This window comes from Xyrauchen texanus, chromosome 41, assembly GCF_025860055.1.
Source record: "Xyrauchen texanus isolate HMW12.3.18 chromosome 41, RBS_HiC_50CHRs, whole genome shotgun sequence".
In the NCBI taxonomy this organism is placed as follows: domain Eukaryota; kingdom Metazoa; phylum Chordata; class Actinopteri; order Cypriniformes; family Catostomidae; genus Xyrauchen; species Xyrauchen texanus.
Genome location: NC_068316.1, coordinates 11,961,752 through 11,988,857, shown reverse-complemented (window position 1 = coordinate 11,988,857; position 27,106 = coordinate 11,961,752). Strand labels below are relative to the sequence as shown.

Here is a 27,106-nt window from a genome sequence, read left to right as displayed (position 1 = left end):
TAGCCAGATTTAGTTTGAAATGACATCACACCCATTTGTTCTTCAGTTTGGTATGAAGTATACCGGGACCTTCATACTGTACATCCCTTTGTAGAAGATCAGCCTTCAATGCCTCTGATACATACAGTATTTGGTCAAGGGTGGGGAGGTGATTTTGAGTGGAGAAAAATGAATGGATTGAGATATTAACCTTTTCAAGAATTGTGCGTTTTTAATACCACTAAATCCTTAGAGACAAATATATGGTTTCAACAACACATCTAGTCTCAGGGGAGAGATGATATCAGGTGCCGTAAAGTCAAGGCTAACAGCAAATATGAATATAGTTGCTTGGTCTTTAGCTTTGTGCCCCATGAAAGTCTTAGTATGATATGGTACTGGGGCATTACAATGGTACCAGAGACATTGTATGTCTCCATCAATACCTTGTTAAAGCAAGAGATCTCCTCCACTTCTGTAAGACTGCAGACAAGAGGAGACTTCTCTGTGATAATCTGCAACATGGTTCATCTGGCTCTCTGTCCTCACTGTGAGCGATGGACATTGAGCTTCAACAAATCCTGCACAGGGCTTTTACCATTAAAAAAGGCCTAGCTTTAATGGCTCAACCTCAGACTCATCTACTGCTTTTACCATCACAACAAAGCCTTACTTAAAAAGTGGGCTCAAACTTGTTTATGCTAAAGTATGCCCACAACATACCTCAAAGCCTAGAGGCTTTTAAATATGGAAACTAGAAGTCCAGCTGCACTCAGGCTCTCTTATCTCTTATATCTCAGGCCTTCCTCTGCCACCCCCTGGAGGTGTTTTTTTTCCCTCTATTATATTCTCCAGGCAGCCTCTCTCTTTTGGTCATGTGGTCAGACAGTGGTAATCTGATCAACCACACGTGTGCTGTCCACCATCTCTACACACTCAATCTCTTCACTGTTTTCTGCAGCATTCTTTCTCTCCCTCCTTTTTTTCTTGGAGGGAGGCAGGAAGGTGAGTAGGACGGGGAGGATGGCCAAACAGTGGAAGGCGGTAATGATGGCAGTAAGAAAGAGGCACCTGAAGAGCGTGCGGGTGAGGTTAGAGGGCACAGCCGCTAAGGGAAGCAGTGCAGCCCCATAACATAAGTAGCTCTGAAGGGCAGGAACTCCATGTCGCTCCAGAGCCAGTTTCACCCAGCGCGTACGGGTGGATTCTCTTCCAAGAGCAAATGCAGACACCAGAGGAGCACTGGAATCTATGGCATAGTTCACCCCATAAATCAGACATAGTACTGAGACACAATCCAACTCTACCTGCCACAGAGTCATGAACCCTACCAGACCAAACTCAACAGAGGTTACTGTCACAGTTAGCCAGGCATTTACCAGTGGGTCAGCTGCCAAGAAGGTTGAAAAAAACAGCAGAAACAATGCAGCAATGCAAGAGTTCTTCAGCGGTGCTCCAACAGATGAGGCATAGCGGTCCATATACACAAAGGAGGGATTAAAGATGATAAACTTTACCCTTGAGGTCAGCGACAACTTCCTCAATGTGTCCAGTAGGATTGACATCTCCTCTCTTTTGTTTTCTGTTGTCTTAGCCACAAGAAACATACGTGAAGCCACCACATCAAATTCCCCATCTACACGTTTTGCAAATATGATATCATCCGAGAAGTGCACATAATGTGGTTGCAGCAAAAAGCCAGATCGCAGTCGTTCAGTGAAATTGCTGCGTGACAGGCTAGTAGTGATGTTCAGCCCATGAAGGTAATTGAGGTAACTTTCAAACCAGGAGATACGTTCAAACCCTTTGGTGTACTCCAGTAGGTCCTCTTGCACGCTGGTGTTCCAGTACTCTATAGACTCGTAGATGTAGAAGCCAATCACAGGGCTGTAACTGCTGAAATAGCGCTGCTGGGCACGGGTATATGCTATAGTACTTGTTTCTGTGGCAACCACATTACTAAGATCTGAACCCTCACTGACCTGAAGGTAGCCCATGAGGGCGAAGGAAACATACACCAAGTAAAAAAGAACCACAAAGGGTTTAACATAGGTGTTGGTGATCCAGTCACAGTAGTACCGCTTCATGAATGCTAACAGCAGGTGACTTTCATAAGCATGCAGAGGTCCAGCATCTGGGGCCTCTTCATTGTAATGTGTGTACATGAGGAGCCGATACCATGCCGGCTTCTGTTGCAGTAACTCTGGTTTCGGTACACGCCTGCAAAACAGACTGTGACGGTAGTTGTTTTCCAGGTAGCCGGCAAACACTAGGTTGGAGCCATAGAAGGTGAGGATGTAGAGGTAGTTGAAGAGGACTGAGATACAGGCATTTCGACAAAAGAGTCGTACAGCCTCGATGTTGGTGAACGGACTGGCCCCAATGCCGAAGGTGACCACGTGCAAGGCCGTGCTGGCCGTAAAGGGCAGCATACAGTCTGAGAACACTGCTGCAACCCGCTCCTTCACATGCTGGTCCTCGCGAGTCCGGCGCCAAGATGACAGCATTTCAAATGTGCCAAACAAGCCATGACCTGTAAGAGATGATGAGAAAAAATACTTTTTTCAGTGATTTATTAACCCAAATTGAAAAATGTAAAGTGAAATGATCTAACCATAGCTTTGAATGATTTTGGCAGGCGTCTCTTTCAAATTACACAAAAGGCTGCTGGAAAAAGGGGGAACATAAATAATTAAATAAAGTGGTGACAAGACTGTCGCTCTGTAGCTGCATGTGGGACAATGAATGTGAGGGAACAACAGATGCTCTCTTTATCCTTCTGTGGCACTGCTTGTTTCAAATAAGCTTAGATATAGAGTGTGTTTAGTGCATCTGTACGCTGCAGCATTTGTACATCCACTAAAATCCAACTCTAATAAAACTCACTGAAATCTTCAGCCTATAGGAAAACACCATTCCTAATCTATAGCTCCAGCAGACTAATACATCACCAGCCCAATTAACTGGAAAATTAATCAAAATAAAGGAAGGAGCTAGTCATGAAAAAAGAGCAAAAGAAGCCTCTTGGCCAACACCGCCTCTATTTACAGAGCGTGATCTAACTCTAGCCTACTCACTCCCCCTCCATCTTCACAGCTGATGAATTTGTAGCTAAATAAATTTTAGTTACACATACACACACAGTAGCCACATGTCATGTAAAATTGATCTGACGAAAAGAGAAAGGACAGTTGTGAGAAAAGCTGACAGCCCCTGTAGCCTTGGGACAACACAAAAGCCCAAGACATTAACCTACTTTCAGAGGTTGACATAAAGGGAGCTGGGGTCCACGACTGAATATAAAGTCCAAATGAAGATGGAGTTAATACTATTAACACAGCAACATACTGTATATTTTTAACATGTTGAATTGTTTGAATTTGAGTGAATATGAGCAATCACATTTTCTGCTCTTTTTTCAGTTTGATTTTTCCTCTTGCACTTTCCACATCACTCTCTTGTGCATGCAGAATGAGCAGATGGCTCTCACCTACAGGGTTGCCACAGCATCAGTGACTCATCATTCATGATGGAGGTTCCCTTGGTCCAATGTAGCTGCTACTGCATCTCACACTTACATGGGAACTATGCCCAGCACTATAATGAGCAGAATGACCAGACAGCGCTGACCTGAGTTCATGGCCTCCATGATTAGGCTCAAGTGTACTGATTTTGGTCCAGGTTACAGGTCTCAAAGTAAAACTAATGGACAGAAAGAGAAGGCTGCTTCTAAACTGAACAAACAAGAATAAAAGAGATGAATAGAGGGAGAAAGGGAAAGAGATATATTAATAGATTCCTATTTTGAGTTTTCTTGTATACTTTGTTTTTACACAATTTCTCTGTGTGCATTCTCTCTCTCTCTCTCTCTCTCTCTCTCTCTCTCTCAGTATTTTTTGTCTTTAATAAAATAACCATTTTGGTCTACTTTTAACTTCTATAGAGACTGAAATATTTTCAATATGCACATCACCTAAATATCTTTGCCCATCTCCCAAGACAACACAACAGTCTTTCTCTCTTCATAAACATTATATTAATCTTTTCAATTATGGTCTATGATATCTCCTCCCTACATCTTTCCACCATCATCAGAGGACTGTCACATGATCCTAGATGCGGGCTAATGTCCTTGTAATGGAATTTGTTTTAAATAAGAGGCTGGTGGATTACAGAGATAAGACCTAATATTTTGTCAGACATCTGTAATTCTGGAATGACATCCCTGCTTTTTTCTGAACCCTATTCAACCCTGTAAGAGTAGCCTGCAAGGCATTTATATGTGACAACATTGGCGGCTTTAACAAGTTTTGTTTTTACCCTGTAGGAAACTGCTCTGCGGGAGAGCTGCAAGGAGATTCTGTCTCTCTCTGGCTGCAATTGGAAACCAGCGGGGAGAATTCTGGGATTGCTAAAACGAGGAGTGGCACAATTGACAAGGACAAGATTGAACAGCATAGAAGCTTTTTGACAAGGACACAGACGACGGCCTGAGTCAGAGATAGAAATGTAATTTTGTGTTGAGTAGGTGGGTCAATCTAAACATGCTATCTCCCAGCTCACAAAATATGCATCTTTCAATGGTTCTATTTTTCCCAGCACCCCTTCCCTCTATCCATTATTTTATTCTCATTTCTTCTATCTTTCCACCCAGCCAGTTATTTTCTCTTTGTACTCCAGTCAACAGACCCCTCCTCCCACACATGGCACTAATTACTGTGTGTAAGAGATGGCCAAGAGAATGTAAGAGAGATGGATGTTATATGTCAGGATGCCTGCAAGTGTGTTTGTAATTAGTCGCAAGAAATCTGTTAGTGTGAATCTGTTCTGCATTCACACAGCTGATTCATCCAGACTGGCTCAGGAACAGATCACAAAAGAAGAAGATGGAATTCCTCTAAAGCTGCTCTGTTGGACTCTATTAGGAATATCTTTGATGTGGAGCGTTCCATTTTTAATGATATAGCTTGACAAAAGTGCAGTGTGCAGCTGAGGCGGTCAGTCAGTAGGTGCAATCACTGAACCTGAGAGCTCTGATCAGAGCTTTAGGAATACAGTCACAAATGCTAATGTACATTGAATGAATATGAGAACAACAGTGACGATAAATGAGTAGAAAGAAAAGACACAAAGCACAGGTAGATAAATCATTGCCAGAATGATTGTAATTTTTATGCATCAGGCAAGGACTGGAAGGAGAAATATAATCTTACCCAACATGACAAAAGGGATGCCCAGGTATGTTGAATTGTATTTTCCTCCAGTAAGGTTGAAGATGCCTGCAGAGGTGAGTGTAGCCAGGCTGACGGTCACCAGAGCCAGCAGACCCAGCCAGGGCTTAGTACGCACACAGTCCCGCATCGAGCAGCACAGCATGGCCAGCGAGAGACATACAGCCAGGCTGAAGAGCAGCGGCCGCTCTGACACCCGGCTGGTCCTTTGGAAGTCCCTTTGCAGAGAAGAGGATGTGAAGGGGTACAAGCCAAGCTCTGGATGAGCTTTTCCAAAGTTATCCAGCTCTCTGCAAAACAGCAGCTCCCAGCGTGCTGCCACCACTTCATTCAGTGGACTGGCCACTTGCAGGTAGTATGTGAGCTGAAGGGCTCGAGCAGAACGCACACCATTTAGCCCTCCACCTGCCTGGACACCTCCCAGCTGGTGGCCTATGTAGGCTTCTCGCCCATCCTTGAGTCTGGTGATGGGGTAATACAGAGTGGGTATGGACCGGTTGGAAGCCCGTGCTAACCTCATCTCCTCCAGAACACGCAGGATGTCATCTACGATGCAGCTCTTGCTGTCATCCAGTAGGCAGAGGTGAGCAAAGGTGTAGTTGAAGCCCAGCATAGGGACCTGGATCTGAGTGATTGTGTTATGTAGCTTGGGGTTGAGGAGTAGGGAGATAAAGAGAAACATTATACTATTAAGTATACATAAGTTAACAGGGATAACAGGCTACATTTTATTCAATGAACAGATGGCTATATAGGATGCCATTGCATTTGGGTAATGTTATAAATGTGTCATGTTTTATTCATCATGAAATTTTACAAATAGTAAATATCCTTAATACATTCAGACACACAAATTGAGTGTATTGAAACTGAGCATTTTATTATGTCAACATTTCCAAGCAGTTAGTTGCAACTGCCTTGTTGCCAGGCAACAAGAAAGCATGTCACTGCAGGAGGAGTGGGCCAACAGTTTTACTTCATGTTTAAATACACTTTAAGGCAAACAAAACAAAAGAAAACTTTTTAGAATTTTTTCTAGAGCTAAGTCAGAGGTAGATTGATCGTCCTCGGAGGTCAGTCACTTCACTTTATTAATGCCAGTGATTAGACCGTGTCAGACCCAGATTACCAGGGAAGCTGTAGTCAGTCGCCTCCTCCAGTGCTCCAACCTCCTCAAGCAGCAACAAAATGTCAGACAAACACCAATCAGGCCTCTAATTGCTCAAGCTTGATAATTAACCCTTGGTTGGCTACTGAAGCATGACATCTGCATGCCTACTGTCTCTGACCTAGACAGATAGTGTCTATGGGCTGACTGCTTTTTACACATAGGGAACAACAGGCATAGAAATGCTGCAAATAATCAAATAAAATCATTTTAAACAATGATGTTTCCTTTTTTCAGAACCAGATCAGATATCAAATCATGCCTCAGCACTGAGGAAAGCTAAACCCTTTCTCAAAGGTGGTCTGTTACTTTGATACAGTGTACAAGGTTATACCAAGACCTGTTGTGTTATGATGCGAAGAGAATACAAACGAGTTTCTATATCTGGAGAATACAATGCCATATGAATAATAAGAAGTCTATGAGATGTGGATGGTGCTCATGTCTCAGGCTTAGTTAAATCAGCTTAAGAAAATAGAAATGAATGTTTCATGTTAGAAAGATACGTTTGAAGGCAGCACAAGTGAGTACTTTTCTCACAAAAATAGTCAATTTGCCAGCAAAACATCTCTATGATGTGAAGGCAAAATGTCATGTACATTCTACAAAATAAGGTGAAGTGTCCACTTGAAAGTAAGGTTTCTAGCCAGTATGAGAACATGTTGTCAGTATCATATTTCATTTGAAACCCACCCAGAAAGGTTGGGGTAATATGTGAGGTGAAGTTTGGAGCTGGATTTGAAAAGCTGTTACAAGAGAATAAAGTAGGCCACATGTTAATACTTAAGCTGCACTGTTCCTGAAATATTTATTTGTATGAACATAAAAAGATTCAACAACTAAGACATAGACTGAACAACTTTCACAGACATGTGACAGAAATGGAATAATGTGTCCCTGAACAAAGGGGGCAAAATCTGTCAGTAACTGGTGTAACCACCAGCTGCATTAAATGCTGCAGTGCATCTCCTCATCATGGACTGCACAAGTTCTTGCTGTGTGATGTTACCCCACTCTTCCACCAAGGCACTTGCACGTTCCCGGACATTTCTGGGGGGAATGGCCCTAGCCCTCACCCTCCGATCTAACAGGTCCCAGACGTGCTCATCTCAATGGGATTGAGATCTGGGCTCTTCGCTGTCCATGGCAGAACACTGACATTACTGTCTTGCAGGAAATCACGCACAGAACGAGCAGTATGGCTGGTGGCATTGTCATGCTTGAGGGTCATGTCAGGATGAGCCTGCAGGAAGGGTACCACATGAGGGAGGAGGATGTCTTCCCTGTAACACACAGCATTGAGATTGCCTGCAATGACAACAAGCTCAGACTTATGATGCTGTGACACACCGCCCCAGACCATGACAGACCCTCCACATCCAAATCGATCCCGCTCCAGAGTACAGGACTCGGTGTATCCCTCATTCCTTCGACGATAAACTGAAGTCTGACATCACCCCTGGTGAGACAAAACTGTGTCTCGTCAGTAAAGAGCACTTTTTGCCAGTCCTCTCAGGTCCAGCGAAGGTGGGTTTGTGCCCATAGGTGACGTTGTTGCCGGTGATGTCTGGTAAGGGCCTGCCTTACAACTTCTTTTGGTGAATTTCAGAGTCAGTAGAAATGACTCTTTAGTGTCCTAAGTTTTTATAACTGTGACCTTAATTGCCTACCATCTGTAAGCTGTTAGTGTCCACAGGTGTCATGTTCATTAATTATTTATGGTTCATTAAATGAGCATGGAAATCATTGTTTAAACCCTTTACAATAAAGATCTGTAAAGTTATTTGGATTTTTATAAAATTATATTTAAAATACAGTGTCCTGAAAAAGGGATGTTTCTTTTTTGCAAAGTTACAACACTTGTCAGAAAAGTAGCTAAATTACAGTAACTAAATATTGATTTGTGGAACCCTGACAACACTATTATAACAACTCAAGCAGTGAAACAATGCAACTAACTACTCTCAGTAAAATCTCGCTTACCTTCAGGACTGTATTGACGTGGTGAGGGTCCAACACGCTCCCTCTCCGGGAGGTCACGATGACCCGGCCATATCTCCCGGGTGTCTGCAAATCCGAGTAGAGAGTGTGCTTGGACCGGTTCACGGGGAACAAACTATCCACCAAGTTCCCCTCGATCTTCGCAAGGCTGTGCTTGGGCGCCAACAGGTACTCCACGTTTTCCTCTATGCGGTATCTGCTGAAGCTCGCGCCGAGCAGGATGGAGATCAACACGGGTGCGGAGGCGAAAAACACCGGGTGATTGGCTACAAAGTGGCCCAGTTTGTGGAATGACGTCCTGAGCCCCTCGTGCAACACTTGTCGCAACATCCTAGAATGCAGCAACAGCGCAAGGGCGAGGAACAATGTGCGGGTCGCGAGCCTCTCCCACCGCCTGGTCACCAGCATCAGAGAAATCGAGCATCAATGTTCAACCCACGCAGCTGGATCACTGAAATAATGAAGCGTTACGTCGAATCTCAGGTCCTAAGATGCATGCTCCGCTACAATTACTTTTCTACAAAGTACCAAACAGATAAGTCAGGATGAAAATGCTTCATTATCTTTTTAATATATTCACTTAATTGTCTCATATGTTTTTTATATGCATTTTCTTACATTTGTATTCATTTAAAAATATTTTTAAATATATATATATATATATATATATATATATATATATATATATATATATATATATATATATATATATATATATATATATATATATATATATATATATATATATATATATATATATATATATATATATATATATATTTTATTTTTTTATTCCTCAATTGTTCTTTATTCACTTTATCATTTGTATGTAAAGCACTTACAATTACCATTGTGTAGCTATGAAATGTGTTAAATATACTTGCCTTGCTAATCCGGTATGGTTACATTTAAAGACAAGCAGCGGGGAATGACAAAAGCGGATGGTTCTTAAATATTACCAGTCACGTTTTTACAGTTTCAAGCCATCTGAGAGATTGACAGACCCGCCAATTTCCACGAATGCGGTCAGAAATCATATGCTCTGTTCGCCTAACAGAACCAAATCACTTTGACGCTTTGGATATCTTCAGAGTACCGTTTTAAGAAACCAGGCATGAAGTTCATTTCAGCACTGATTCGAACCGGTTTATTAAAAACAGTGAACTGGTCATGCACGCCCAGCTTCACACTTACTATAGCGCACAGTTACAAATGCGCAAATACAGTTTTGTATATTCCATTATCTACGAGGTGCGTGTCATTGATCCATAATAATCTGCGGGGTAAATTCAGCACCGCGCCCTGCACGACAGCTGTCCGCTGTTACCATTCGAGAAACATGAATCTCCACCACCGACCCGCGGTGCAGAATGCGTGCCGCCGGCTCCGCGCAGCTCCAGCTCGGCCACTTGTGGGCATTGCTTATCGATTTAGTCAAGTATGCTGTTTCAAGGTGTTAAGGCATTCGTTAATATACCCTCTGCTCCTGGGAGACACAAGATCGCTCCACATAAAAGATTCACTATCGTAGGCGATGCGGCACTTAATTGGTCAATTAGGTACTGCGCTGATTCTGAAGTTCCAGTTTCGTGGAGAGCAAGCCGGTGATTGTGAATACTGCCTCGCCTCGCGCAGTGTTGCTCTATTAAATTATGCGCGAGCGGTGGACGAGTGCGGATCACAGGTACCCCCTCCCCATTCCCATCCTCATTACACCAAGGGAATGGGGTGGTCAAAAGGCGAGAGGAAAGCTTTTCTGATTGGTCTGTTAACGTTAGACCATATACTGTAGGAGATACAACACAGACAGAGAGATGACCTTATTATAAACAAGAAGTGTTATAGACACTGTTTCCAAATAATATATGTAGATTTCTACATGCAAAAATACCGTCACAGCATATACGCATAGCATTGAATTGTGAATCAGAAATGCTTTAGGTGTAAGACGATAATTGTTTCGCTTTTAGTTTTCTCTAGAACGGTAAGCCAGCTTTGATTCAGCACCATGGACAGAGATCAATGCCAGTGCCACTTTGTTGCGAAGTCTTTTTAGAGGATCCAAAATATGTTTAAGGTGGAAACTGGGTATTTGAGAATCCTAAACTCAGATATGTGGAGTTTACATTATTCCTTTAGAAGTTATTGTCTCATCTTTTCCCTGAAATTTGCACCTATTTTCTATTGCATACTCTTATTACATATTCAGAGAAAGTCAAATCAAGGCCAGGGTTAAACTGTCCCAGACTGTCCAGCTTCCTCAGACAGACAGTCTCTGGGAGAAAGATTGTAAAACAACACTGGAACTGTCTTCAGCGGCATGGTTCTTGACTTACCCATGCATGTCTCATCCAGTCTCTACTCAGAGAATTATTTATTCTCTCTTTTTTGTTACATATCCAAATTCGAACATCTCAATTATTTATGCTACTATGTGGTTTATTGAAAGCCACAGCAGTGAGGCTGTCCAAATGGAGTCTAAATGCCAATGTACTTTCTGCCGCATGGTTCCATTTCCTTCGTCTAACCTTTGACCTAAAGCAGAGCTTGTAATGATCGTCACTGTTTCATATGTTTATTGCCATGGTAACCATCGCCGATGCCTCCTGTAACCCATGCTTTGCCATATCGCTCCAGCAAACTGACAAAGAGTGGTTTCCATGGCTACAGCTTTGGGCCCCATTGTGACTTCATAGCTGAGAGTGCTGTATGCGTTTAGTGTCAGTGATGATACCTGTTTGAGTGGGTGTCTCTGTGTTTTTGTGTTTGGGCCCATGTTTTAAGCCTCATGAGGAGTGAATGTGTGTACTATGCAGATTTAGAAGAAAACATTATGATTGAAATGTATCTAGTAGACTTCTAGATTTATAAATGTGCAAATGCAATTCATACTGCACCCGCTGCTCAGACTGCAGAGCTTTAGGACAATAAAAGTCCATGAAGCAAGTTTGTATTTGATAGCAGAGAAAAGATAAAGGGAGTTTATTTTGGGAGAGAAGAGAAAATGTTTGTTGCCGTAAAAGCACCTTAACAGTAAGTTCAGTCTCTGGAGAATCTGAACTTATGAGAAAATAGATGAGGTGGTTGTTTGGTCTTATAAAGTAGAAATGTACATCCTAGAGGGCAATTAATCTTTTTGGAAAGAGTCAAAGATCAGACTTTAAAAGATCACACTTTAGAGATACCTTGAACTGAGTAGAACTCAGTCTACTTCCTACTGTATGCAGTACTTCCTCTGAGTCTGGGGAAAAGTTGATGATAGATATATATGATATGATTGATATATAAGGAGACCTGAAAGAGAGGGTGAGACAAGCATGAAAAGATTGGACATGTGAATTGACCATCAATAATGTAATTTTCATTATTGAGGTTTGGGTGGTTTACAAGGAAATTTTTTAGGTTACAAACGGGTAATTACAAGGGTATTATGCCATAAATGAGAGGGTTATGAGGACATAGTGTCCCCATAATTCAAGTAGCTTAAAAAACATACTAAATCGTTTTTTTGAAAATGTAAAAAAATGCTGAATTTTTTTTGTGAGGGTTAGGTTTAGGGGTAGAGTTAGGGTTAGAATGATAGAATCTATAGTTTGTACAGTCTAAAAATAATTATGTCTATGGAGAATCCTCATAAGTATAGCCACAGCAACATGTTTGTGTGTGTGTGTGTGTGTGTGTGTGTGTGCGCGTGCGTGCGTGCGTGCGTGTGTGCGTGCATGCTCGCACTGTGCAGGTATACCTGGGGACCAAAATGTCAGGATAATTCAATGTCACTGTATTTCCAGCAGCCTAACAAACATACTTAACAATGTTTTAATGAAAATGTAAAAATGAAGAAAGTTTCTTTATGTATTCATTATCACTGAGTTTACTCATTAACTCAGTAAGAAAACTATAGTAGTCTATGGAAGTACTCATAATGTAGGTATGCAAGTATGTGTTAGTATAAATGAGGAAAGGTGCAAGATTCACTTCCACAGCCTCATCTTCTTCACCTCTTTCATGTCTTTGTAGTTTGAGTGTTTTCTATTTGCCACCAACACCTTTAATTTATCATCTTGGTCTTCTGGGATCACTGCACTCATATACTATTCCTCCATTCCTCCACCTCTCCATCTGTCCTATTGATGATTTCATCCTGAGATGCCACAAACAAAAAGAGCAGATAAAGTGGAGATTGAGTGTAGCATGTATTTACTTTGTGGACCCCTCATATATGATGACAGAGGACTATAAAACCATTCCATATGTGTCTCTTCCTGTCTCTGATACAGAACACAGAGAATGTGCACAGACAAAGACTATTGTAAGGAATAATTCAGGAATAGGATTCATGGAGAGAGAGAGAGAGAGAGAGAGAGAGAGAGAGAGAGAGAGAGAGAGAGAGAGAGAGAGAGAGAGAGAGAGAGAGAGAGAGAGAGAGAGAGAGAGAGAGATTGAACTTTGTGAATATGAATCCTTAAGTTTATTGGTACATTGCATCCTGCTGATTCAAACTGGGCACAAGATCTGCAATGTAATCCTCACCACATGCTCACAAGAAATGCTAAACATATTTACAAATTAAATAAAATCCACATTTATCTATAATGTTGGATACTTCCATTGACAGTAAATCCCTAAGCATAACCCTCATAGGTTTTTCTTCTTTATTTATTTTAAAGTTTTTAGACTTTCATTTAGCCATTTAGTATGTTTACTAAGCAGTTTTCCCAATGGCTTGTCCCTTCAATTTTGGTGATTTCAGGTTTTAATGTCCTCAGATTTTACATTGCCTACAGTTTAGGCAAACTGACATGTTTTTAACAAAAAGTCATATCCATGTTCACAAATTTAAATTATATAGATACACGTACATTATATTAAAATACTACTAAGTACTACTGTATATTAATCCATAAACAAACACTGTTGGGTTAGTGTTGAATTTAAGGTTAGGATTCAAGTAGATTGTAATATATTGAAGCAGCCTTTATTGTTTTTGTCGCACTCTATACATTTTGCACATACACTCACCTAAAGGATTATTAGGAACATCTGTTCAGTTTCTCATTAATGCAATTATCTAATCAACCAATCACATGGCAGTTGCTTCAATGCATTTAGGGGTGTGGTCCTGGTCAAGACAATCTCCTGAACTCCAAACTGAATGTCAGAATGGGAAAGAAAGGTGATTTAAGCAATTTTGAGCGTGGCATGGTTGTTGGTGCCAGATGGGCCGGCCTGAGTATTTCACGATCTGCTCAGTTACTGGGATTTTCACGCACAACCATTTCTAGGGTTTACAAAGAATGGTGTGAAAAGGGAAAAACATCCAGTATGCGGCAGTCCTGTGGGCGAAAATGCCTTGTTGATGCTAGAGGTCAGAGGAGAATGGGCCGACTGATTCAAGCTGATAGAAAGCAACTTTGCCTGAAATAACCACTCGTTACAACCGAGGTATGCAGCAAAGCATTTGTGAAGCCACAACACGCACAACCTTGAGGCGGATGGGCTACAACAGCAGAAGACCCCACCGGTACCACTCATCTCCACTACAAATAGGAAAAAGAGGCTACAATTTGCAAGAGCTCACCAAAATTGGACAGTTGAAGACTGGAAAAATGTTGCCTGGTCTGATGAGTCTCGATTTCTGTTGAGACATTCAGATGGTAGAGTCAGAATTTGGCGTAAACAGAATGAGAACATGGATCCATCATGCCTTGTTACCACTGTGCAGGCTGGTGGTGGTGGTTTAATGGTGTGGGGGATGTTTTCTTGGCACACTTTAGGCCCCTTAGTGCCAATTGGGCATCGTTTAAATGCCACGGCCTACCTGAGCATTGTTTCTGACCATGTCCATCCCTTTATGGCCACCATGTACCTATCCTCTGATGGCTACTTCCAGCAGGATAATGCGCCATGTCACAAAGCTCGAATCATTTCAAATTGGTTTCTTGAACATGACAATGAGTTCACTGTACTAAAATGGCCCCCACAGTCACCAGATCTCAACCCAATAGAGCATCTTTGGGATGTGGTGGAACGGGAGCTTCGTGCCCTGGATGTGCATCCCACAAATCTCCATCAACTGCAAGATGCTATCCTATCAATATGGGCCAACATTTCTAAAGAATGCTTTCAGCACCTTGTTGAATCAATGCCACGTAGAATTAAGGCAGTTCTGAAGGCGAAAGGGGGTCAAACACAGTATTAGTATGGTGTTCCTAATAATCCTTTAGGTGAGTGTATACAGTGACATTGTTTTTCCACTACATATCCCAGCTAAGCTGGAGTCAGATTGCAGGGTCAGCCATAGGTCTGAACATAGGTTCAAGGGCTTTGCTTAAGAGCCCAACAGTGGCATCTTGTTGGTGCTGGGCTTGAACCCCCGACCTTCTGGTCAGTAACCCAGACTAACTGCTGAGCCACCACTGTCCCCCTGATCCACCACAGTTATTGGACATCACATTTTAGGAACTATCATATCCATCTTAATGAATTTTAATGCATCTATCTTCCATACACATATAAACTGCAAGTCCTCAATTGAATAGTGTTCAGGCTGTATCCTCTTACAGTTATAGTACATTCAGTACCCCTACTCATTCTACGTACTCTGAATTTTTCATTTCTTTCCTTCACAATTGAACTCTCCAAACAATAATCCTGAAAAAGAAGCCTGTTATCCCAAAATTTGGATTCTTGGCTTTGCAGCTCAAAGAAAATAACAATGGAGGCAGAGTTTGAAAAAGAGGCAGGCTTTGTTGTTTTTTAACCTTTTTATGAGATAGACATAAGGTACAGTAACAGTTAATTATTTTGGGAGAGAGAGAGCGAGGCATTGTTGTTTTAATGGACTAGTTTACCCAAAAATCATTGACTTTCCAAACCGTATTACTTTTTTCTTGTGCAACACAAAAGGAACCAACTTGGTCTCACAGAATCAAATGACTATTCCTGCATTTTTGCTAAATAATTTTTACGTTGTGGCAGTTTCCTGCTAAAATAACCCCTCTGGGTAAACAGCATGAAATATGTGTAATTCAAGTCATGGGTTAAATGAATAAACTGAGTAGATGTTGGTGGTCAATGTTTAAACAAAAGGATTTTGTATGAACAGTAAAATTAATGACTAAAATCCATTCTGAATACATTTATGCAAGTACACACAGATGCATTGTCCTTTGTTTTTGGCTGATGAAGGCTTTCATTGGCATTATATAGTGTCTGTGTATTCCATTTTAAGAGAGTGTAGTCCATTCTATGACCAGGATGATGCAGGCAGAGGTCAGTGAGATGCATCACAGTCTGACTGGAAGCTTGTGGCAGTTCATTTACGGTGAAGGTCATCCTAAGTCCAAGGTTTAGGCAGTAGCCAGTGAAGTATCCCATGTCTTACACTTGAAGTTGGTAGCAGTTTATCCTCTGTGAAGTCCATCATAGTAGACTAAACTGATGACTGGCTGGCACAGGCTGCAGTTAGTAGTCATCACTCAGCGACACAAAGCAGTTGGATTGGGATATCGGGCAAGACCAAACTGGATCTGGTAACCTCAGGATATGTATCCTGAGGTTGAGATAGGGAAAGAAATAGAATAATATTAGCGTAGATGCCATTCACTTTAAAGCAGAGTTATAGAATATGAGAAGTGTTTCTGAAAGTATATGCATGCAAGTTGACAAATAAGCAAAAAATGTCACAGAAGCAACACAAATTACTTTGTTGCTTCAGCAATTGCATTTTTTATCTCACATTTGATTTTTTTGACACTGTCGGTTAAGTTTAAGGTTTAGGGTTGGGAGGTAGATTTTGTTGATTTAAAACTCGATAGAGCATTAACCTTACAAATTTCTGTTTGGGAGAACATTTAATTTGCTTTTAGTGGACATTACACAGTCATGTAATTTGAGATCAGGCTGTATCCAACAGAATGTTCAGCCTGGAGATTCTGTTAAAAATCTTCTTTTATGTTCCAAGTCAGAAAGATAACTGTGGAACAAACTAAGGGTGAGTAAATGATAACAGAGCTTTCATTTCAGGGTAAAATAACAAACTAACCATTTAATATAGAGAATCATGCTTTCATTGGCCAGGCAGTTAGATTTAACTCAGGGGAAGGAAAGCTCTAACGATAGAAGATTGAGACGTCTGCACATGCAGCACTGGGAACACTGGACCAATGTGCAAAAGTGTCCCTTTATCTTCTCTTTCACTCTCTCTAACTCTCCTTTTAATTACAGTCTATAACAGCTTTTGCTTGGCTATTAAATCAATTAGCTTGCCTTATTCCCTATTTTCCTTGCCTTACCTCACTTTACGCAGCCATGTAGAAAAGGACTCTTGTTCTGAGCAATTTACCATCCTGAAGGAAGACGCCTCCTTCACTCACTGTGTTGTGCAAATTGCCTTAAGCTAATTCAGTGACGAATGCTATCTCATTTTAAATGAGTCACTCTCATTGAGATATTTAATGTTCTTGTTTAATTCACAGCAGTTGTAAAAGAATAAGCGGGCAGCACAAAAAGGCAATCCACTGTCCCTGAAGGAACCGGAAGTCAGTGTCCATTAAGAGAAAGCGATTAATGATTAATTGGTTAATAAGCAAGATAACAGTCAGTGCATGATTATGAGGGATGTTGAAGATTATGTTCCATTTAGTTTATTGCCCTGGGACAAAGCAAGAGCGTACAACTATCCAGGTATTCATGACCTAAACAGGGTTACAATAAGATGGACAGAATCAAACCATTCATCATTGTAATTAATTTGCTACCCAGGTCCCCTCACTCAGACTAATAATTCATTGTCTTATTGAGTTATTGATTCATTTATGGTTGTTTGTAGTAGAATACCCATAGGACTATCTGATTGAGTCAATGAACATGAACATTAAAGAGGAACAGTGAGAGGATGGATTGATGAAAAGATGGATGATTGGATCAAATAATTTTGCAGCGTTTCTTCAGATGTTGAGGTTCAACTGGAGATATTTTTGTTACACAATCCCAATTCCAGGCAGAAGAACATTCTGTATTTAAAGGGATTGTTCACTCAAATATGAAAATTATAAAATTACTCATTTACATGCTGTTAAAAAACTTTATTACTTTCTTCTGTGGAACACAAAAGGAGATGTTTATCAGAATGCACTGGCCCATTCATTTCCATGAAATTACACAAACAGGGACGGGAGCTTTCAAGATTTAAAGGGCGCAAAAGGACCATAACAGTAGAACACATCTTACACACTATATTCCAAGTCTTCTAAAGCAATATAATAGCTTTGTGTGAGACACAGACTAAAATTTAAATAGTTTTTCACTGAAAATCTTGACATATGTACTTGTTCTCCTTGCAGCATTAATAAGGTTTATGATGTCTGACTTATGAATGAATAGTTCATTTGAGTCACTTTTTTATCACAATTCATAATTGATTTGATACATTTATGAAATAGATAAATAGATCAATATGGTTCTCGAGTTCAACTCACTGTTTGCAGTTTTCAAGTTAACAGCTCACTGAGGAAGAGATTGTCAGTGAATAACAAATTAATGAATGAAAAAGCAGTGTTACAGTAAGGCACTTACAATGGAGGTGAATTGGGCCAGTTCATATACATTAAAATACACACTGTTTCAAAGGTGTAGCTACAAGACGTAAAGATTATACGCGCTGACATGAATTCAGTGTAATGAAATCGCTTGGTGTTTACGGCCTTGCATCGTCATGGCAACAAAGTTGTTATATTTTGGATATACCTTTAAACTGATGAGCTTAGTAAGAGATTTTATCACATTAAAATCATGTTAACATGTATAAAGTTTATGTCTTGTGGCTATACTCTTGAAACTGTGCATATTTGAATGTTTATGAACTGGCCCTATTCACTTCCATTGTAAGTGCCTCACTGTAACTACGATTTTTACAAATCGAAGTTCGTTTTGTGGCAATCAACATTATGCCACAAATGCTGTTGTTTGAGCTTTACTTGTATTGAACCCAGAACATTACTTTACATTTTTTTCTCAACCAAAGCTATGATATGACTTTAGAAAACTTGGAATATACTTTTATGGTGCTTTTGCATCCTTTTTGTAGCTTGAAACCTCATGTGTCCATTCCTTGTGGTTTTATTAAAAAGAGTAACCAGTACATTATGCTAAACTTCTCCTTTTGTGTTCCACAGAAGAAAGAAAGTCTCACAAGTTTGGAATGACAAAAGGGTGTTTGTTGTATTTTGCACGCCTCAGATAGATCCACACAAACAGGCTGTACACACACAAACATGGGTAAAACGGATGATCTGCGTCAGTCATGACTCATGACTAAGCTTAGTATTTACTCTTTTAATAGGCTGAAAGTTAAATATGTAAATGATGGGCTATGGAAACCGCAGCCTGCAAGGTAATGTGATGATTCAGCCCCATTGCTTCATCACACGCACACACCTACGCACATGCACATGACACATAATAAGCAATTTTAATCTTACTTTAAAACTTAATGCTTTTTTAATGCTTCTGCATTAGCCACTGTAAGTTCAAACTGTCAGTTTCTTTAATGGAGAAAAACTACAACTGAACTGAAGAGAGAAAGAAGGAGAGAGAAATTGTGTGCGTGTGTGTGTGTGAGAGAGAGAGAGAGAGAGAGAGAGAGAGAGAGAGAGAGAGCGAGCTTGAAAGAGAACTATTCTTACACAATGACTCAGCACATCCTTGAACGTTACAGTCTCTCTGTCCCACTTTGTATGTTTTTGTCTGTGTTAGTTGGAAAGGTTTTGGTGTCAGTGTGTTTGTGTGAATTCCTCTAAAAGCTTTTCGGAGTGCTCGTAACAGGTGCATCATTATGTCCATATTAATCGGTTCAAGCTTTTGCCAGAGAAACAGTTTTCTAAAAGCCTTGAAATTATAAAAAAAAAAAAAAAACAACCACACGTCAAATTCACATAAATACACAACATGCACATGCATGTCTAAAGTTAATTGCACTACAATAAATAATTGTTTTTCTCTCGTTTTCCTATCAAAATATTGAAACATCCTTAAAACAAGTTTAATGTATATATATAGTACTGTGCAAAAGTCTTAGGCACATAGGATGTTTCAAAAAAACACCTGTCTTAAGATGGATATTGATTTCTTCAGCTTTAGTGTATCAATACATTTTAGACTCCCAAACATTTCTTTGCAAATAGAATAGAAGAACAGGGAGCCCTGAAACAGATGGCATGCCCCCCACAGAGCCCCCCACTGAACATCAAGTCAGTCTAGGATTACATGATGAAACAGAAGCAACTAAGACAACCTTAATAAATAAAATAACTCTGGCAAATTCTCCAAGAAGCTTGGAACATCATATCTGACAACAACCAAGAAAAACTGTGTCCAGGTGTATCTAGGAGAATTGGTGCTGTTTTGAAGGCAAATGTGGTCACACCAAATATGGATTTAGCTTATTTTATGTACTTATGGACTTAGTATGATGTTAATTGATAAACTATGTTTATATATATATATATATATATATATATATATATATATATATATATATATATTTTTTTTTTTATTATTATTATTTTTTTTTAAGAAATCCTCTATGCGACATATTTCACAAGTGTCTAAAACTTTTGCACAGAACTGCATATGGAATAATGTACAGATTAGCTGTTTTGGAAGGATACTGGTACTTTAACTCACCAAAGTGGCATTCAACTGATCACAAAGTGATTTTTGATAAAAACTAAACAGGCTCCATTTCCAGCAGCCATCACTCCAACACCTTATCCTTGAGTAATCATGCTAAATTGCTAATTTGTAACGAAAACATTTTGGTCCATTAAACAAAGCTTAACATTGTCTTTGTGTTTGTTTTTAAGTTGCCACAGTATGCAATAGACTGGCTTGTCTTAAGGTCAATATTAGGTCAAAAATGGCAAAAAAAAAAAAGAATTGGCATTCTCTAGAAACTCATCAGTCAATCATTGTTTTGAGGAATGAAAGCTATACAATGCTTGAAATTGACACAAAACTGAAGATTGTGTACACTATAGTCTTCAAAGACAAAGGACAGTTGGCTGTAACAAGGACAGAAAGAGATGTGGAAGACCAGATGTACAACTAAACAAGAGTATAAGTACATCAGAGTCTCTACTTTGAGAAACATACGCCTCACATGTCCTCAGCTGACAGCTTCATTTAATTCTACCCGCTCAACACCAGTTTCATGTACAACAGTAAAGAGAAGACTCAGGGGTGCATTCCTTATGGGAAGAATTGCAAAGAAAAAGCCACTTTTGAAACAGAAAAACAAAAAGAAAAGATTAGAGTGGGCAAAGAAACAGACATTGGACAACAGATAATTGCATTTTTTTGTATAATTTACAGTATATTATATATAACATTTTAGTTTTGTAATGAAATAAATTAATATGTTGGCACAATTATAATAATCATTTTTTCATGAGAAACATTTCAGTCAAGTGACCCCAAACTTTTATGGCAGTGTGTGTGTATATATATATACTGTATTATATATAGTTGAAGTCAGAAGTTCTATATATAACTATATATACACTCACCTAAAGGATTATTAGGAACACCTGTTCAATTTCTCATTAATGCAATTCTCTAATCAACCAATCACATGGCAGTTGCTTCAATGCATTTAGGGGTGTGGTCCTGGTCAAGACAATCTCCTGAACTCCAAACTGAATGTCATAATGGGAAAGAAAGGTGATTTAAGCAATTTTGAGCGTGGCATGGTTGTTGGTGCCAGACGGGCCGGTCTGAGTATTTCACGATCTGCTCAGTTACTGGGATTTTCACGCACAACCATTTCTAGGGTTTACAAAGAATGGTGTGAAAAGGAAAAACATCCAGTATGCGGCAGTCCTGTGGGCAAAAATGCCTTGTTGATGCTAGAGGTCAGAGGAGAATGGGCCGACTGATTCAAGCTGATAGAAGAGCAACTTTGCCTGAAATAACCACTCGTTACAACCGAGGTATGCAGCAAAGCATTTGTGAAGCCACAACACGCACAACCTTGAGGCGGATGGGCTACAACAGCAGAAGACCCCACCGGGTACCACTCATCTCCACTACAAATAGGAAAAAGAGGCTACAATTTGCAAGAGCTCACCAAAATTGGACAGTTGAAGACTGGAAAAATGTTGCCTGGTCTGATGAGTCTCGATTTCTGTTGAGACATTCAGATGGTAGAGTCAGAATTTGGCATAAACAGAATGAGAACATGGATCCATCATGCCTTGTTACCACCATGCAGGCTGGTGGTGGTGGTGGTGTAATGGTGTGGGGGATGTTTTCTTGGCACACTTTAGGCCCCTTAGTGCCAATTGGGTATCGTTTAAATGCCACGGCCTACCTGAGCATTGTTTCTGACCATGGCCATCCCTTTATGGCCACTATGTACCCATCCTCTGATGGCTACTTCAAGCAGGATAATGCGCCATGTCACAAAGCTCGAATCATTTCAAATTGGTTTCTTGAACATGACAATGAGTTCACTGTACTAAAATGGCCCCCACAGTCACCAGATCTCAACCCAATAGAGCATCTTTGGGATGTGGTGGAACGGGAGCTTCGTGCCCTGGATGTGCATCCCACAAATCTCCATCAACTGCAAGATGCTATCCTATCAATATGGGCCAACATTTGTAAAGAATGCTTTCAGCACCTTGTTGAATCAATGCCACGTAGAATTAAGGCAGTTCTGAAGGCGAAAGGGGGTCAAACACAGTATTAGTATGGTGTTCCTAATAATCCTTTAGGTGAGTGTATATACTGTATATATATATATATATTTGTTAAAAGGCTGTTTAGATATTTTTACTGGAAAACAATACAAAAATACAGATAAATAAAATGATTGCACAAAGATGATTTAATATTTATCTTTTATGTCTTAATGACTTCAATGGTACAGCAATGGTACAACATGCTTTTGTGCCATATACTAATGACAAAATCTGCTTGTGCTGATTCATTAAGTCTATTATTATATAAACAGATTTTATTCATGCTGTTTGTTGCACAGCATCAATACTGTAGTGCCACATTATTTTTCAAGATTTAGAACTGCATTTTCTAGCACAATTATGTGTAAAAATCTATAAAACTGACAAGATTCAAATAAAAAGGTCGTTAGTATTTCTCAGCATGAAAATAGCTGAGATTTGGCTTTGGAGAGTTTGGCTTACTGTAGTACTGCACTCCGTGTAGAAAAAAGAGAGAGAAATGCTCTGTTGTACCTCTGCTTTCAAATGAGTGGGCACACACTTGGCCCCTACGCCCACTGCCTGCCACGGTTATTTCTCACCGTTCACACACTGCCAAGGCTGAGGTCATCATGCTTTTCATTTGAAATTCCTACATGTCGTTCCATCTGTGGCTGTCTATGTGTTTCTTTGTACAGGTGTACCAAAATTATGGCTTCGGTACGACACCAGCTCTGGTAACTAAGTACCAATACTTACAGATATTTTGATGAAATTACAAAGAAAATTACTTGATTAAAATAACTACATAAAATCTTACAGAATCTGTGATTTCTGTTTAAATTTTCCTTGATTACGTGTTAAATGTGTTACGTAAATCTTATGATTAATACATGCAGCTTTAATCAAATGAAAATATTATAATTCATTTGAAATTACATTTTTGTAAAAAACGTAAATGCAGCACATCTGAGCTTTACAGTATTGATGAAAACATTAATGAAACAAAATCTGATTACCTCAGGCACAAGGCTGCTATGGCTGAATCACAACATGCTGATATTCAGTACACTTTTGTGATATTGCTTACTATTGCTACTTTTTGAATATAACATTTGTATACACTAGTTATATTTTTCTGTCTTCAATTTTCAGGCATAAATAGAGCTTTCATTTAAGCAGGACCTTTATTTGACAGACATTTTAGTTTTAGTTTTTTTTGACATGTTAGTTATTTAACTTCACATTAATGCTGAATTACTCCCATCACGACTCAAGAGCTAAAATCTCCTGGTATCGCAATATTTTGTTATTACGGTATACCGCGCAACCTTAATAGGTGTGTATGTTTCTGTGGAACAGTGTGACTCATGCGCTCCCATAAATACTTCTACTTTGCTTTGTAGCTCAGTTCCGTCTTCAAAGCACATGATAATCAAGTTCTCAAGGCTTTCTGGAAGTGACAGAGCTTGAAAGCTCAGAATAAGACAAATGACAAAATAAGAACAGAAAAATGGATCTCGTTATGGCTTTTGAGTTTGATGCGTTCTAGTCTGTATCTTACAGATACATGGGAAGGTTATGATCAGCAGAAACATTGTAGAATAGAGGTGAATTGTAGCAACTTTGTATGTAACTTTTAATGTTTATTTATCTTATGAAAAATAACAAGAAAGTTGTCTTTTAATGATATGTTGCAAAAGATCTTGTCAAGTGACTTATTTTGGAGGATAAGAGATTAAGAACAAGTTATAGGTACGAATAATTGCAAATGAGACCTCTTGAATATCTCAGTTGTTCTAGACCAGTGGCGGCTGCTGGTCTTTCAAAGAGGGGAAGCTCATTTTCGGCCTACATTATAAACTTATTTACCCTATTTTTTGCACTAAATCAATCTTAGGTGTTGATCTGCCCTGCTGTTTAATTCTAATTTTTTCCTCGTAAGGAAGACTTTCAAATGGCTTCGCCAAAATCAGGTCGACAATATTAGCACCGTTTGCCATCGTGCGCAGTTTCACCCGTACGACGCTAGCCTAGCCTACTGTATGAATGAATGAATGAACGAACGAACGAACGAACGAACGCTCTAAAACAAAATATATTAAACTTGGTAAAACTGAAACAAGGAATGTGGTGTATAATTGTGTGAAATGTATTATGCAAATTGACTAGCAATTTCGCCAAACAAATATAAAGAAATAGGTTGCAGCAGTTTGTCTTTCGACTACACTTGAGAAATCCGCGATGGGACTGAGCGCGAAATAGCTTCAGTGACTTCTTATAGTACAGCTGTCAATCAAAAGGAGATGCAGTCTTTCGACAGATCCTCCAATCATCACGCGGAAGCCCGGAGTCCGGGCCAGCCCACTCCTCATTCACCCCCAGAGACGCTGAGCGTCCGTGGGCGGGACATAATCGCAGCATTTATCCAATGACCGTCTATTTTCGGAGCACTGAAAAAAACTGTTCAGAGCAGCCCCGTTGAAGTCAATGGACGTTCGGCTTCAACAGGGAAATGCACTGTGATGCTACGGGAATGTATGAGAAGTAAATCGAGTCAGCCGACCTGCTATATGTAATGTAGCTGATTCTGAACGAACTTGTCTTCGAGATGAACGTGTTCTAACGCATTTTTAGTCAATAAATTGTTTACACAATAGTACATATTTGACCATTATTTTTTTGACATTATAGGGGAAGCTGAGCTTCCCTTGCAGTCTTAAAGAAATCCCCACTGTTCTAGACAGCAATGAGATCAAATTTAGAGCAAATTGGTGAATTTGCCGAGAAATCAATCAAAAGTCTGCAAACAAAAGTCATATTGAAATTTTGTCACCAAATATGTCCTAGGCCAAACTATCTGGGCTATGCTCTCCACAATAAAGGGGTCATGTCACAAGGAATAACATTTCATTTATGTAATGTCATTTTCAGAACTCTTCCACTCCAAAAAGAGCATTTATTGTTTCCACATAGCCCCACATCCACAACTTACATAATCATTGCAGTGAAATAGAGAGCGGCTGAGGTACTCAAACACTCAAAGTGGTAATATTGTTATTGTAGTTTGCTTTTAACCAACGGAAAGATTAATATTGAGTAGTAAGTTGAGGAAGGTCCCCAGACGTTGTGTTCCTGGTTGTGGAAAAATTGCATCTCTGCTTATCATTCCGAAGGATTCAAATGTTAGGAATGAGTAAATGTGGGATTATATATTTGTTTGCTGCATTTCTTAATGGATTCTTTTGGGAACCAACATGGTTTTGCAAAGAAACTTATATTGAAAGATTACAGTATATTGGACATGAAAGTAATTCCGGTGAGTAATACATTTAAATTCAATGTTTCATATGTGTTTGTTTGATATGTAAGGAATTGTGTAGTCAGCCATTTATATAGCAAAATAAAACCAACACAGAGAAGATCATGTTTATAACACAGTTAATTACCAAAAAAATACATACTTGTTCATTTTAACTTAAATTATTTTACTATATGTGACAGGGCGGAGGGCGGGCCGGGTCAGGATTCTATACACCCGGCTCCCTATCAGGATAATCAAGCCTCCGAAAGGGATAAAGGCCGACTGCGGATGGTGGTGCGACAGAGAGAGAGCGTTTACGGGCAGCTGTCCGACATATGTGTGTGTTTGTGTCTTTTGGTTTAAGTTCTTATTAAAAAATGTATTTATATTGTCAAGCCGGTTCTTGCCTCCTCCTTTCCATTAATCCCTTTATACTATGTTAGAAGAAAATGTAGCGCAGAGTGCAACAAAAGGTCACGGTGAAGTATACACTAGTAAGGTTGCTATCTGTCTCAACAAGCTGTCTCATAATAGCCAGGATATTCCGTATTTTGGCCGAAATGAACGCATTTTGACACGTATTGTCCTGTATTTAAGCAGTGAAATGATCGAGGGGGGATTCCCACCCAGCGAATATTCCATATTTCCTTACATGGGACCTTATTGAAGCATGGAACTGCAGGGCCAACCGTCCCTTATAACTGTAACTAGATACAGATTAATAACTCTTTACATTTGCAGCTTGAGTTGCAAATGTCTCATGTTTCATTCTTTCATTCTTGGAAAAATCTGGAATTTTGCCAAGCGTTTGCTCAGCAAAGATGTTAGCGAATCATAACAGTGGGAGTGTCTATTTAAGTCTTAAAGCACAGAAACCGTGCATTTCAGGAAAAGTGCCAGAAATAAGGTGGGAAAAGGTAACATAATACTACATTATGACATAACATTTTAAGGAAACATATTATTAACCTTAAAGAAATAAAAAATCAAGACATGACCCTTTTAATAGATCTTTGCCAAAAGCAATAAAAAATGGCTTTGGTGAGAAAACGTACTGTGAATATAGATTAAATTTATCTACTTTAATATAGTTAAAGTAGATAAATAAATAAAACACAAGCTGGCCAGTACATTTATAAGGAACTGCAACATCACATGTTCTTGTGTCTGTTTGTGAGAATGACAAGCTTACACTCACTGATGAAAGTGAAGCGTGTGATTTAAGTCAAATTGTCTAAAATAAGTCTTGCACGTCTTCTTACAGCTTTTTTTCTCAGTGGGAAATTTACCATCACAGTTTTATCTAGAACTCAACGTGGCAAGATATTCTCACACATATTATAATCATTCAAGGAAATAAATTGCAAAAAAATACCTCTGTCATATAGGAACACAAATATATTTTAGTAACATTTCATGGCCAGTAAGAAATATTTATGCACTGTAAATTTTCTTCATTTACCTGCTTTTTGCAGGTGCAGTAAAGTACATTTTGGATCTTTCTATACTTTTGCTGTAAGTCCACATTTGCAATTTATTTCACCAATGAAATTTTAGGCGAAACCTCTAAGTCAAAAGTTGATACTTAAAGGTTCATCCAAAAATGAAAATGTTGACGTAATTTGCCCAAGATCATGTGGTTCTAAACCCGTATGTCTTTCTTTCTGCTGTGGAACACAAAAGGAGATGGTATACAGAATGA

General features: G+C 39.5%; 1 protein-coding gene across 1 annotated transcript; it reads right to left on the bottom strand.

The window, feature by feature from the left end:
- Positions 1–8,855, bottom strand: ptchd1 (patched domain containing 1). Its single transcript, XM_052114189.1, has 3 exons — positions 8,362–8,855; positions 5,193–5,856; positions 1–2,512 (listed from the first exon to the last, which is right to left on the bottom strand). Exons 1-3 carry the CDS (start codon positions 8,785–8,787, stop codon positions 861–863), a joined length of 2,742 nt encoding a protein of 913 aa, XP_051970149.1. The 5' UTR covers positions 8,788–8,855; the 3' UTR covers positions 1–860.
- Between the last annotated feature and the right edge of the window lie 18,251 nt (positions 8,856–27,106).

Coding starts and splice junctions, on each gene's coding strand:
- ptchd1 (XM_052114189.1), bottom strand. CDS start 8,787: ATGCTGGTGACCAGGCGGTGGGAGAGGCTCGCGACCCGCACATTGTTC. Junction 5,857..8,361: donor ACGTCAATACAGTCCTGAAG/GTAAGCGAGATT, acceptor CTCAACCCCAAG/CTACATAACACAATCACTCA. Junction 2,513..5,192: donor CATCCCTTTTGTCATGTTGG/GTAAGATTATAT, acceptor CATCTCTTACAG/GTCATGGCTTGTTTGGCACA.